Source organism: Astyanax mexicanus, chromosome 10, assembly GCF_023375975.1.
Source record: "Astyanax mexicanus isolate ESR-SI-001 chromosome 10, AstMex3_surface, whole genome shotgun sequence".
In the NCBI taxonomy this organism is placed as follows: Eukaryota; Metazoa; Chordata; class Actinopteri; order Characiformes; family Acestrorhamphidae; genus Astyanax; species Astyanax mexicanus.
This window is the reverse complement of record NC_064417.1, coordinates 1,066,058-1,081,606: the sequence shown is the minus strand read 5'-3', so window position 1 is coordinate 1,081,606 and position 15,549 is coordinate 1,066,058. Positions and strand designations below refer to the sequence as shown.

At 40.2% G+C, this 15,549-nt stretch overlaps 1 protein-coding gene across 5 annotated transcripts in view; it reads right to left on the bottom strand.

Moving 5' to 3' along the window:
• Window positions 1-15,549, bottom strand: part of gria3b (glutamate receptor, ionotropic, AMPA 3b) — a 184,665-nt gene that overhangs the window by 68,615 nt on the left and 100,501 nt on the right. For all 5 annotated transcript variants that reach the window (XM_049484373.1, XM_049484374.1, XM_049484371.1 and 2 more), the window contains exon 4: window positions 12,560-12,747. In XM_049484373.1, coding sequence (XP_049340330.1) covers window positions 12,560-12,747 — 188 coding nt within the window. The remainder of the gene's footprint in view (window positions 1-12,559; window positions 12,748-15,549) is intronic.

Here is a 15,549-nt window from a genome sequence, read left to right as displayed (position 1 = left end):
AATAAAGGTACCACTTAATAAAATTTAATGATTACTAATTAGGTTGTAAATGCCTTAAAAATCATTAATAATCAGTTATAACACATACATAGAAAGGGCAATGGTATAGACGGCTGTGGGTTCACTATTTGACAAACATCAGATCATAGTAACCCTTTCTACATATGTGTTATAACTGATTATTAATGATTTTTAAGGCATTTACAACCTAATTAGAAACCATTAATAAACTAATTGTAAACCATTTATAAACCCTTTATAAAGGTAGTCTTAAAGACCAAGCATTTCAAAATCTTATAAAAACTTATAAAAACTTATAAACAAGTTATAAAACAATGTCCAAAAACAAATATAACTTTAAGCAAAGTTATATTGTAATCGAGCTGTTGTAATCATCATGGATGAGCTGCATCTCTAATAAAGACCTCAGGCCACGCTGCCTCTATAAGAGCAAGCAGCTCATCGTCCAACACAATGCCCTTCACTTCTGGCTCAGGTAAAGGTGTTCAGAGCCAGCGCCTACACACACACACACACACACACACACACACTGCCGCTGCTGCAGGCGCCTCACACACCTGAGTGGGAGATGGCTCAGGAACACAGCCTCACAAGCTGCCGGCCAGCAGGAAGACTCCACAACCTTAGTTCAGGCACAGCGAGGGCTTAATGACACGCCGGCCCTCGCCGCTCACCGCTCACCATCAGAGCTGTGTTCCCACTAAAGCCAGCGGTGCACACACTCGCTAATTAATTCACCTTTCCAAAAGCAGGGCCACACGCCAGATCCAGCCAAGTTCTGACCTCAGCGTTTTCCCTTTTCCCTTTCCCCCTGTGTTGGACGATGAGCTGCTTGCTCTTATAGAGGCAGCGTGGCCTGAGGTCTTTATTAGAGATGCAGCGCGCTCTGCTTTTGCTGATTTGCTAACCTTGAGAGTTCCTTTTGTTTTTGCCACAACAACCTTTAAACCTGCAGAACCATATAGAACTTAAATCCGGCATTCATATATCGCACAAAAAAAACTTGTATCTCAACTCATATATAATATAAAAAAATAGTTGTATTCCAAACCATACTACTTTGGTAGTTTTGATGCTTTTAAATTTAAATATACTGTACAGTTCTGGAAAAAAATAAGAGATTAATCAGTTTCTCTGATTTTGCTATTTATAGGTTTATGTTTGAGTAAAATGAACATTGTTGTTTTGTATCTATCTATCTATCTATCTATCTATCTATCTATCTATCTATCTATCTATCTATCTATCTATCTATCTATCTATCTATCTATCTATCTATCTATCTATCTACAAATATGGTCATTTAGAGCATTTACTTGCAGAAAGTGAGAAATGTCTGAAAGACCTCAAATAATGCAAATAAAACAGAGTTCAGAAATCAATATTTGGTGGAATAACCCTGGTTGGTTTTTAACCACAGTTTTTTTTATGCATCTTGGCATCATGTTCTCCTCCACCAGTCTTACACACTGCTTTTGGATAACTTTATGCTGCTTTACTCCTGGTGCAAAAATTCAAGCAGTTCAGTTTGGTGGTTTGATGGTTTGTGATCATCCATCTTCCTCTTGATTAAATTCCAGAGCTTTTCAATCTGGTAAAATCAAAGAAACTCATAATTTTTAACTGGTGAAGAGCTGTATATATAATGAGGAGAATGATGGTGAATTGTTTAGATGCTTATAAAGATGCTTGATGAGAGATTTCCAAAAGTGTGAAACTCTGCATCAGCGCAAAGCAAAGCTAGTCTGAAGTTTATAAAGCAGAACACAGAGAGTTTTGTTGGAATATAGTAGAAGTTTACAGTATAAAGTATAAAAGCCCTTCTTATGAGTTAAATGTCTCCTTGAACTCACACTGTACCCCATAAACAAACCATCTGAAGGTGCAGCTTAATCTCATCCGGGCTTTATTTTAGGATCCACAATGATACGGGATTAGAGAGCCACACGACTTCGTAATATTTCATAACAACCGATTAGTGATACTAAAATCCCGCTAATAAATAAAGATGATAGTTTGAGGTGGGATTACTCCTCTTAGAGCAGCACTGAGAGGAATTAGGGGACTGGATTAGAGGAATGGTTCCAGTTAAAGTGGAGAAAATACTGCCAGCTTCTTCCAGCATGACTGTAATCTTCCTATTTTTCCGGTGTTAAATATTTTTCGCACTTAAAATCACACTTAAAATCCTTTAATTTAAACTAAAACCATCAGTGCTCCTTATGTGTGAATTTTACTAGTCAGGTATTAAGGAGCAGTAAAGCCACTCTACTGAAGTACAGAGTTATACAGGAGTCTGAGTTTAGTTATCCAGCAGTGTTAGCATTAGCCGCTAACTGCTAACTAATCTCTTGTGTTCATTTTAAAACAAGCTACGAGGAAAGAACCACTAGCTCATATCACCCTGGCTTACTGGAACACTCAGGGTTCCTCAGTGTAGCGCTGTTGGGCCGCTAATGCTAATGCTGCTGCACCCAGCCTTAGTGGTAATCTGGAAATCTAAGCTTACTGTATATAAATGGAAGCACTTTATTCACCCAAATAAACAGTTTTTAGAAGATAAATCTGTGTAGATGAACATCTAGCGCTCGTTTTTTTAAGAAATTAAAGTTTTGTTCACTTAACTTAGCTTAGCTTTACAGCTAAATTAAAAGGAAAACATGGCAACATTCTTGTTCCTTACTAGTGTTGCATAATGCCATACGCCATTATAATCCAGTGCACTTTGTAGTGTGAAAAATACAGTATGTGTCTGTGTGTGTATATATGTCTGTATGTGTGTATTTTTCCCACCACACATTGATCCCACCTTCATCTCAGTTCCCTCTTTTGTTCCCTGAAGGCAGAGAGAGGGTTTCTGGGTTTCTGGCCTTCAGAGAAGTTTCTCCTGGCTGTGATTGGTACAGACAGGCTCGGCGTGACCCCGGCACTCACCCCAAGCTTCAGTCTATTCACCGGACCCAGACAGAGGGAATAATGCAGGGGCCTGTGACATGAAAAAGCCCCAGCAATACATTCGCTCTGGACATTCAATAAAAAGCCGAGGCTCGGTACCGCCGGGTCACGCCGGCTCGGGTCTGACCTTTAACTAAAAACGCCGCTCAGCACAAACGCCTGCGCCCGAATTAGATACGGGGAAATGTCCGCAAAAGGCCATAGAACAGGATGAGCGTGTAAACAGTCATACTCCCGTCAGAAAATTATGCAGGGGGGTTGGGGGGCTTTCATCAGTATGCATGGCCACACTACGGTGGCTCATATGATTGCCCTTTTCTACTGAGAGAGAGAGAGAGAGAGAGAGAGAGAAAGAGAGAGAGACTGGATGTTTGTAATTCGGCTTCAAAAATCAACCTTATTACTTATTACTCAGTGCGAAAGAGAGAGAGAGAGAGAGAGAGAGAGAGAGAGAGACTTCAGCACTCGTCCACAAACTGCACTTCTAAACAGGGTTATAAACAGGTCACTGATAAAGGGCTACAGGGGGGGATTTATCAACTGGAATATTTGTTGAGTGTTTTTAATAGTCTTTATATAGTCTTATAGATGTACCATTGCAGTAATACAATGATAACAATACTATTTATAGCTACTGTATATGATTTTACTGATTTAACTGAAAACCTCTGGAATATAATCAAGAGGAAGATGGATGATCACAATCCATCAAACCACCAAACTGAACTGCTTGAATTTTTGCACCAGGAGTAAAGCAGCATAAAGTTATCCAAAAGCAGTGTGTAAGACTGGTGGAGGAGAACATGATGCCAAGATGCATGAAGAAAAAACTGTGATAAAAGCCAACCAGGATTATTCCACCAAATATTGATTATTTCTGAACTCTTAAAACTTTATGAATATGAACTTGTTTTCTTTGTATTATTTGAGGTCTGAAAGCTCTGCATCTTTTTTTGTTATTTCAGCCATTTCTCATTTTCTGTAAATAAATGCTCTAAATTACAACATTTTCATTTAGAATTTGGGAGAAATGTTGACATTTTACTCAAACATAAACCTATAAATAGCAAAAAACCTTAATGTCTAAAGAAACGGTTCAAAGAAATGGTCAATAATGCTAATTTTGTGCACACATTAATTCTACGATTAAATGTTTGCAATTTTCCTACTGGAGAGTGCCAAAATTTTCATTGTTTGCAACATATGAATGCATAATAAAACAGCAAGAACTTCTATCTAATAAAATTCATCCATAGGCTGGCTATATCCATTTTACTGATTAAGACCTGATTAAATATTCCTAAGGTTTCTTGAGGAAACACTTATTCTTTATTCACAGACAGATAAAAAGTATCCTGGCACTGAGAGAACCTCAGCACAAGCTCTTCTCTTATCACAGCCGTTCACTCAACGCTCTTAAATCAGATGCCCCTCGATTTAAAGAAACAACTAAAAACCGCAGCCTCATCAGTCCTGTCTGACGCAACAGTTGCTGTTTAGAATGACGAATCAATAAAACCCCCATTAATCACCACTGGGAATGGGTGGGGCTGATGGAGGGAGAGGGAGGGAGGGATGGAGGGAGGGCAGAAAAATGGCCTCTGGCTCTCTCCAGAAAGCTTTCTCAAAAACTCAGTTTTCTTCATTGCTTTTCCCTCAGGCAGCTTTATATGCGGGGAGGCCAGGAGCAGGAGTGTTCTCGGGGGGATACATTCTAATTAACTGGCAGGAATATCCGCAGCTACCCTCTCGACTTGGCAGCCTGAAATTTATGCCTGAGTGGGTGGAGTACATCTGGCATCCTTCCAGACGAAAAAGAAGAAGAAGAAGAAGAAATGCAAAATAAAACGAAAAATAAAAAGGAACAAGCCAGGTTGAAGGCATTCGTGTCTACAGGGGTTGGACAATGAAACTGAAACACCTGTCATCATTTTAGTGTGGGATTTTAGGTTTCATGTCTAAATTGGAGCAGCCTGGTGTTCAATCTTCAGTAATTGCACATTGCACCAGTAAGAGCAGAGTGTGAAGGTTCAATTAGCAGGGTAAGAGCACAGTTCTGCTCTAAATATTACAATGCACTCAACATTATGGGAGACATACCAGAGTTCAAAAGAGGACAAATTGTTGGTGCACGTCTTGCTGGAGCATCTGTGACCAAGACAGCAAGTCTTTGTGATGCATCAAGAGCCACGGTACCCAGGGTAATGTCAGCATACCACCAAGAAGCACCAACCACATCCAACAGGATTAACTGTGGACGCTGTAAGATAAAGCTGTCTGAAAGGGATGTTCGGGTGATTGTAAAACATAAAACCACGGCTGATCAAATCACGCAGAATTCAATGTGCACCTCAACTCTCCTGTTTCCACCAGAACTGTCCGTCACCACAATCAATTATTGTGCTCTAAAACCAGGTGTTTCAGTTTCATTCTCCAATCGCTGTAAGTATCACCTTTTACCTGTAGAATGCTAACGCCGGGTAATTTTCACCCACATGCTTTTTTCATGTGATTTTCATTGTGTTGCTGCTGATCCGACGTTAGTTATATACGTTAGATACGAGAGTAACATACTGTATTTTATAGGTGTAATTTACCTGATGTTGATGCTGATGTTCGGGTGTTTGTGTGTTTAAATCAGGTGCTCACATGTCTCAGGAATAGGTGGACCAAAGACCCAAGACTTAAGTTCCCAGCAGCATTTTAACTTTAGTGTTTTAGGGTTAAAATCATCATAGCCATGTTGTCTCCATATTTCTCTTTGTATCTCAGGCTGGATTCATATCTACAGTGTAATTGTTCTACGATAGAGCTGGAAAGCGATTAGTCATCACATTATTAAAAAACAAATAATTCACCCAAAAGACTTAATGCTAAAAATAAGCGAAAGCCCGAGAGCCCAAAAAAGACAGAAAACGGAAACCAGAAACGCCGCCTCCTTTTGAAGTAGCGGAAAGGAAGCAAGCAGGCGAGCTTTTGGGGGTCCGTCACTTAAAACTAACCCTTTAATCCCATTAGATTCTGTAAGTTGAGACATTAAATGGTCCCATGAGCCTGAAGCTGCGGCGAAGCTTTTAAGGCCTCAGTCTTCGGGGGGCTTTACTTCAAACGGAACTAGCGCACTAGCTATTTCTAGCCTCTCCTGGTTGTCCCAGTTTCGTGTGCTACAGTGACAATGCATTGAGGTGGGATCAGTGGCACCTTTGATTCCAACAGTGATGAGCTGTGATGCTCTATAACCTTATAAGTCTTTCGCTCAGAGAGAAAGAGAGAGAGATGTAGAAAAAAAGAGGTAGAGATAGAACAAAGAGAGAGTGTGTGTACATACATAGCGGGAAGCTAGCGGAAGCTAACGAAAGATCATTAAAGAGAGAAAAATCTAAGTAATCAGTAGCGTCTTCGGCTTTTGAGCGACGAGCTTCTGTTTCTATGTGCTGAACTAAGACCTTTTTAATAAGTTGTTCTTTCATTGGGTTTCTTTCATTGATCCTCAGCTGAGCTTAATTTTGAGCGACAGCTTCAAAAAAGCAACGGCTAAGATCGGCTAAGATTTCCTGATAATTCAAAGCCGCTCTTTTTTCAGAGATCCAGACGCCAAGAAAAGCCATTCAGAAATGAATCCACTGAGTATTCCAGTTCATAAGCAGGAGTTCTAGTAGTTCTGAGAACCTTCCCTCGTTCCCTTCGTTTCTCTTCTCTCCTAATTTCTAATTCACTGCTTCAGCTTACAGTGAATCGTTGAGTGGTGGCTTCACGATGCTGCCGCCACCGCGAGAGCACACCCCGAGAACACACCGCGCGAAATAATTCATCAAAGAAAGGCCGTCTGAAAGTGAGCGAGCCACGTCAGCAGGTCTGTCGTCTGTGCCCTTGGTAGACGTCAAGCTGAATTTAGTTGCCGTTCAGAAGCTGCAGCGTCTAGATTCAGTGGCCAAGTGTCTGACTGGTTGATTTGTTTCCGGCTCTGCCATCAATATCCACCTAAACGCTGGAGGTTATTGGAAACTTCAACGCAGTCGATGCAAATGCAATTCAGAAATGTTCAAATTACCTTGCTGAAGGTTTTCTATTAAAAAAACTAAGATATCTTCTGGCTAATATTTATAAAAAAGCTATAGAGGAACTTTACAGTTTTAGCTTTGGATCCATTAAAACCAAACAAAAGTACTGTGGTGTTCAAAATATTTTTAGGGTGTTTTAATATTTTTAGTGTGTATTCACCCCTGTTAATGAGTTTGCTTATTTGCAGCGTTTCTCCCTCTGTTTGGTTTGTTTTCACACAGGCACAAACCTAAACACACCAAAATGGTGTGGATAAATTCTAAATATAATCAATTATATTAATAATAAATGTTTTCAAGAATATTTCAAACAATTCTTATATTATTAGCTCAATAAATACTAGAGAAAATCTAGAAAAAAGAACTAGAACTGAAGTCTTTTCACGTTGTTTTAATTAAATTACATTGCTGTTTCCATAAATGAGCTGCTGGAGCTCCTTCACCAAATTGCTATTCTCACGCACACCTAGCTCTTAAAGGTAATGGCAAGTGACACACTGATTTATTTAGGTTTATTTCAAGTTCCGTCCAAAACACACCCATGATTAATTAATTAAAGAGAATTAGTACTCTAATGTCTTTTGAGCATTTCTAGCAAGGCAATGCATACTTTTCCTGTCATTACGATAGCAAAGACACACTGACATGCCCCAAGCTCCAGCTGCTGATGCCGAATGACATTAGATTACATGCAGGTGAAAAAGAAAAAAAAAATCACTTTTCTAGCTCTGAAAGCAAAATTAAAGGAAAAAGTATAATAATAATAATAATAATAATAATAATAATAAATACTCCTGCTCCTGTTGCTCCTTTTGCTTCTATCCTTCTGAACTGCAAGCACTCTAACACAGGGTGGTGAAATACAGGTAGAATCAGTACAGAAGGATAGAAAAAGACAGGAAGGGTCGGATCAGTCCTTTTCTAAATACGGTTTGTTTCAAAGGCGGCCCATTTTTCTGTTCGTGACCCTGACCCCCGTGTCACCTGGTAGAAGGAATCCCTGAGGGAAGAGCACTGAGGACGGATATATGTGTGGATATATTCCTCTTATCTGCTCTTTTCCTCTCCAGCCTTTAAAGACACATGACATACGACAAACGAGAAGCAGCAGGACGCGTGGAAATGAGGGCCATTCTCTCTCCACACGTGAAACAGAATGAATTGAATCAATTTTGCATGCGGCGGCTGGAGCTCGGGAGGATCCCTCGTTCCTCCGCTGCAGGAGGTGTGGAGAAATAGATGGGAGGGTTTCCTGGAGCAGCTCTTCACTGCTGCTGTTCTCGTCCTCCGGTTCTTCTCTGGCTGGATCCTGAAACTCCGGCACAGACTCTGAACAGCTTGCGAGCCTTGGGCCTGAACCAGACACCATTCATTCACACGGCTTCGATCTTCAGAGAGTTTCTGAGCAGCCTGCTGCCTCTGAGCGGACTTCTGCACTCAAAGCCCAGGAGGAGGCGCCTTCACGGCCCAGACAATTGATCGATTTGAGGTGCGCGAACACCCTCCGAATACTAAATGCGGCTTTTTGAAACGCCTTTAACACATATTTGCATGCTTTTCTTGCTTGTTTACAACCTTCGGGTCAAACGATTTGTAGTATGCACTTCGAAAAACTTCTAGATCATTATTTAGGCAAAATTTACTTTTCCTATCAAGCGAATAAGTGGGTAGATGAAATGATTTGCAAAATATACCCAAAAAGGACTCAAAACAGCTATTTTATATGACTAAAATAATAAGAAAGTAGCTGTTGTTTTGGTTTATTTGCAGTAAAAAGTAAAAACTAAATATGTAGGTACTTTTAAGGCCAGGTTTGAGAATTAAAGAGCAACCAGTTAAAAAAAATATATGCTAGCACAAACATGTAAGAATCCCACTGATCCTGAGTGCTAGTCGGAGCTTATAATCCATATTTTTCAAGTTGCTGCAGAGCTAAGCAAGACCCCTATCACAGGACCCCGCAGTTCATAATTCAAAAGCTAGATGGCAGTACCATGGCTCACACATGACTGCTGGAACTAAAGAAGCAGAGTAAACTGACTAATCTGACTGATCTAATGTTGTTAACTGGATAACCCTCTTAAGAGTTCATCGTTTAGCTCAGTATACTCAGAGTATCAGAAGAGCTATTTAGAATAATGTTCAGAACATTAAAGAAGCCCTGAACAATGATTCATAACTACTTTTAGTCTAGAAAGAAGTGGCATCCTGCCTCGGTCATCCTCGATTGACAATCCAAAGCTGATCAAACAACAATCAATAAATGCTCCAAAACCTTTGATCAGGCCATCCCTAGTACGAAAGCTTAGCCTCATCTTGGTGTTATAATGGACTCGAGTTAAAACAATCACAAAAACAGCTTTTTATCTATTTAAAAATATAGCCAGAGTCAGCGGTTTGGTGTCTCAGCAAGATCTAGAGACTAACTGGAACAGACTACCAGAAAATATTAGAAACGCCCCAAAAAGTGTTTAATACAGATTATAAACTCTACTTTTTCCTTGTGCTTTTAACTAAAGCACTTTACTACACTGCACTTTTTCTTCACATTTTTTTTGCACTTACCTTTAATTTTACCCATTGTTCTTTTAATTTTAACTGTCTTAATGCTTTTATTTCTCATTGAATTGCCCTGACATGAAAGGTACTATATGTATATACATTTGCTTGCCTTCTCTAGATAATACGGTGACTAAATGCTTTGACAATTGCTCTAGTTTTTGTCAGCTAGAGTCTCCAGTTCTGAGATGCGATGCTCCTAGAGGGTTTTGATAATCCAAAAGCCCATGAACTCACAGTGCAGATACAGTAAATGACCATTTTTGCTCCATTCAGAACTGAGAACTGAGTGATTTCATGGATACCCTGATACATCCACATAACACACCACGCCATCTTCCCAGAAAGTGGTCCATAAAACCATATCTGATCCATAATGGTTCCACCTCTTTCCTCTTCTACCTGAGCAGGTGTGATAGGAGCTGTGATAGAGTCGCATAATCTGCAGCTAGCTTCCCCCCGCAGCGAGCGCTAGCTGCAGGAGACTCCCTCTGCAGCGCTGTTGCTTAAAAACCGTCACGGCGAGTCCGTATACTCCACTGCGTCGCAATAAAGAGCATCTCGCCTCCTCTCGCCGTGGCTTATCTCCAGCTCCAGCACTCCCAGGAGACCCGCTCTCGCTCTCAGCCTGCAGACAGCAGGGGTTTATACACTCAACAGCTACCGAGCAGCGCTGTAGTCCAGTCTGAAGCAGTGAGTCCACTAAAAATAAGAGAGCACTTAAAAATGATGAGTTTCTTTGATTTTACCAAATAGAAAAACGCTGGAATATAATCAAGGGAAATATGGATGATCACAAGCCATCAAATCAAACTGAACTGCTTAAAATTTTGCGCCAGGAGTGCAAAGCATAAAGTTATCCAAAAGCAGTGTGTAAGACTGGTGGAGGAGGAGAACATGATGCCAAGATGCATGAAAAAAAGGGTTATTTCATCAAATATTGATTTCTCAACTCTTAAAACTTGATTATGAATATGAACTTGAATATGTTTTCTTTGCATTATTTAAGGTCTGAAAACTCATCTTTTGCTTTCTTTGTATTTCAGTCATTTCTCATTTTTCTGTAAATAAATGCTCTGAATGAGAATATTTTTATTTGGAATTTGGGAGAAATGTTGTCTGTAGTTTATAGAATAAAACAACAATGTTCATTTTACTCAAACATAAACCTATAAAAAGCAAAATCAGAGATTTTTTTTTTCCACTGGCAGCTATGGCAAGCTAAAAAACAATGGTCCAAGGATTGTTGATTAAAATCCTGGATAATATCGCTTGCCATCAGCAGCCAAACTCAGAGAGAGAACACTAGTGTTCTAGAGATGCTGCATTACTGACAGTTTAAAAAAAGGGTGGTGGTTAATTTTACATGCATCTGGAAAAGCATATGCTAGTTTTCATACTTCTAGTTCCTTCTGGGGACATTATGAGTGGTAGAAGGAGTTTATATATCAAAATTTAATAGAAATTGGGGTAAAATTGGAAATTAAAAATGAAAATCCATTCTATTGTGGAAATCAAAATCGTAAAGTTACAGAATAGGTCAAAACAAAATCTTAGCTTCCAGTGGAATGAGGACAAAATTACAATTAATTCAAAGCATTTTTGGAGCATTTCATTTTTTATCTTTATATTCTGACATAATAGCACAATGTACAATGTAGAAAAAGTTCTGTACACATAAATCCCATATGTGTACAATACATAAAATGAATATCAACTACCCAACACATCTCCTCCCAAGACCAGACCTGCAAAGCCAGCATGAAGCTCCTCTGGACCTCCACAGCACATCCAGAGCCAAGAAGATTAGTGCAATTAGGTTCAATTCAATGCAGGGGGGTTAAAACAAGCGAAAGCAATGAACACGACTGCCCTGGGGGCCAATAACAACAGGTCTTCTCTCCTTCCTTCATTTTTTTGTCTTCCTCTACTTAATCTGCTGAAATATTTAGTGCAGGAACCCAGCCTGAGGAAAGGGCAGCAGATAAAACAGAGGTGTTCCAGTTCTGAGAAGACTTTGATTAGGATTTTAGAGGTTGGGAATTAAACGTATTAATGCTAAATGATGTCAGAAATGGAACAAAGAACAAAGAATGAAAAATAAAAAAGGACATTTGCTTAATTTTTTAAGGCCTGATTTCTTTCTTCTTTCTTTCTTCGTTTGTAAGATCTTTCAGCAAAGAAAATGAACAGAACAGAACAGACAGACTCACTCTCTCTCTCTCTCTCTCTCTCTCTTTTTATTTTTTAAAGTGCAATTTAGCTTAGAGTTATGGAGTATGGCAATTCACAATTCACACCACAAGATGCACAGAGCCAAATTAGCCACAGTAAATTAGCGCTAAAAGCCGTTTGACGTCAAATTATGTCTCATGGCTCATATGAGCTTCATCAAAACAATGAAAACTAAAACTCAATGACTGGTATTGTGCGATAGAAGCAAGCTAATGGATCTAAATTAATGCTAACGAGCAGAATCCAATTCAGCAGCTGATTGCCTCTCACAGACAGATGTCAGAAAAAAGTATATAGTGGGGTTGGGATCCAGGCAGAAGAGGAGAACTATGGGTAAACATCACTTCATCTGCTGATCTTAATTGTATTTCTAGTGAGAGCTGATCTCCTCACTCCTCTCGTTTCCCGTACGGGGGGAATGGACACAGTTGGAGAGCTCAGGGGGGCTTTGGCTTTATTACTGAGGGATTAACACTCTGCGACGGCAAAAATGGCTTTTTCAGACCAACTTCAGCCGCGAGGATTGTGGGCAAGAAAGACTCGATTCTCGACTCAATTGGCGTCAGCCTGCCAAACCATTCAGACCACCAGAGAGAGAAACGCTGAGAAAGAAAGAAAGAAAGAAGGAAAGAAGCCCCCGGTGCTGCAAGTCTTCCAGAGAGAAAAGAGACCAAAAAGAGAAAAAATAGAAAAAGAGAGAAAATAAGAAAACAGAAGGAAGCTTTTACCTGCTCTAAGATGACGTTGATCCTGTCCACTTCACAATCTATGAGATAGCGCTTCTCCTGCCTCCTGTCCATCTCCTCAATGATCCGCTTGTACTCCTGAGGGTCTGTTATACTCCCCACCGACCGAGCCGTCACCTGCCAGTTGTTCGCCACCGCCGCCTCCATTATGGCCTGGAGGATGGAGAACCCTTCAGAGAGGAAACAGCAGGATTGAGTTAGAAACGTATTTAAAAGAAAGTATAGTCTAGGAGCGTTTTCACACTTGTAGTTCTGTAGTTAGTTTCTTTCTCTGGTCTGGATCAGTTGCTGAGTTGGTTTACTTGGAGCATTTCCTTCTTGGTTTGGTTTGTTTTCACACAGGCACAAACCTTAATACACCTAAATACGCCAAAATCCTAAAATATGTACGTGCGAGCACGTTGACTCCTTTGATTAAACACCAGTGCGTATATCTGTGCAGTGTGAAGCTGAATGTGGAAAATTCGCTGCTACGCAAACAAATCGCTCAGGCACCAGTGTTCTCACATGTGCTTGTTTGTAACCCCGCCCCCTCGTTATCTTCCCCAGGTCTTCCCAGTCTCTCAGTGTATATAAAGACCCTTTGTTTTAATGTTCTTGGTCTGGTTTTTTGTATGCTTTGTGTTGCTTTGTGAGCTTTGCGATTTTATGTTTGCAATAATACCAAAAACTATACGAGGGCTAGACAAAAGTGTAGAAAATATAACAAAACAAGGTCAGTAACAAAGTAGCAAACAAACAAAACACAAAATAAGCGCAGGATATGAGAGCTAGGGATATAGGGATGATACTATAGGGGAACAAAGGGGAACAGAAACAGGAGGGTATTTATACAAGGGGAAACAGGAAATGACAATCGGAATGACAGTCAGGTGAGCTGGAACACCAAAGCGTCACATGATCCGGCATTTTGGGAAATGCATTCTTTAGAGCGAGAACAAGAGTCTGTGGCTGTCCTCTCATCCCTCTCGTCCGTGACACATACCAGCATATTGTCTTGGTTTTACACAAAAATAGTGAACCTTTTTTACTTTTTATTAATTGTAGATTCAAATGGTGAGTTATATGTGTATATAAAACTTGTATGCAAAAAGTGATATCATAGCAACAAGGATGAAGCCTTTTAGGACGAGGATTTTACAGACTTTATCATAGCAGGAAGCAGGAAGCAGAAATTTCCGAGCCTGAATTTGCCCTTCAAGTGTCGCATATCAAACGAGAGTGAAGCGTTACAGGGCAATTATTGGTAAGGCGATCGCATGTTCTGGAACTAAATGAGCAGACCTATGTAAATTCTGCTGCACAAGGTTGACTTGGACACGGAAATAATTCTCATTCCGGTGCGAGCGCCCGTCCTTGGGATGCGGGGCCGGCTCAAAGACGGGCAAAGACAAAAGCCCATTCTTCCTTTCTTCTTCTTCCTCTTCTGGGTGGAGGAAAAATAATTATATTACAGGAATATTGTGCGAACATTTTCATACATAATTCAGATGATGAAGATATTAGTTTAACTGAGCTCTCTGCTCCAGTATACCCAAATGACATTCTTTCAACTGATTTACTCCACAATGAATAGTGGGGTGATAAATTGGCATGAATAAATTGCCTGGTTTTTGTACGAGCTTCGCTAAAAGGATTTACTCGTTTCCAATGTGCGGCCGAGGCACAGAACGAACCAACATGAGCAGCGCTAATGCTAATCAACCGTAGCCTGGCTGTTTCATAAAGTGAGAGACAATGTAATTGTTTTCAGATATATGTGCAATAAGCCCTTTTTTCCATTATGTGGCGAGCGAGTCCGACTCGTCACATTTTTGCAGGAAAGGCCGCAGAAACGCCCTGCGATGGAAAGACTCTGCTGACCGAGCTTCCCAAACACAGATGGGGTGAAAGCCTGATTTAGGACGATGATTAATACCAGTGCACAGCCAGCAATTGGCCAACGGGGGATTATGTAAATGGCTTAAATGCAGTCTGAATGGCGTCCGGACAGAATGAACGTATCGTATTGTTCCGGCGCCGCAGCGCCGCAGCCCCTCGCCGGCCTTTATCGCTGAGCGGGGTCACGCAGGCACGACGGCCACAAAGCAAAGTGTCTCGCTGGCAACTTCTTCCTGCTGAATGTTTTCAGCCTCGTCTTAAAGGGTGAATTAAACTCCTGCATTTGCAAATCTGTGAACATTTGGGAACAGCACGCACAGATTATTCAATAAGTGACTGCAAACCTATGAGTACGCAACACTAAAGGGCAACGTCACATTTATCTCACCAGAAACTTGGAAACACAGCCCTTTCTCTTGAAGCTGAATGAGGAAAATTGTACGCTGTGCTTTTATATACATTTTAACACAAGTTTTCAGTTGAATTTGTGGCAAAGTAAATGGAGTTGCATGGCTGTGAGCAGTGAACGCTGCACATTCTGCATTCAGTTTGTAAACAGTGTAGTATGGAGCAGCAGCAAAGACAGCATTTGTTCATAGCTTTGGTAAATAATTATCTGGCTAATATATCAGGTTAAACTGCACCTGAACAGCCGTTTGGCTATAACACTAGAGGGCAACGTCACATTTATCTCACTAGAAACTTAGTAAAAACAGTCAATTTTCTACAAAAGCCCTACTTTTCACTCTTGCATTATATTGCATAAGATAAAGAATAAATGAATAAATAAAATAAAAGATGATCAAAGCAATTAAGCCACAGTCAGACTACAGATCTTTTGAGTTTTTAAGGTAAATTCCATTCATTTAAAGGGTATTTGCTGCAATTTCAACAGGACATAAGTTTCTAAATTTCCAAATTCCAAATTCTGATGCAGTGACCTTTACTAGATCCAAATTACAATAATTACAAAAATTACAAAAAGAGGGTTGGATTGAGCTACTCTAACTCCCAGGTTTGAACATGCTAACTAAAAAGGCCTTCAGCAGTTCTATTTGAAATTCTATACTAAAACTCCAGCGTCCTATACA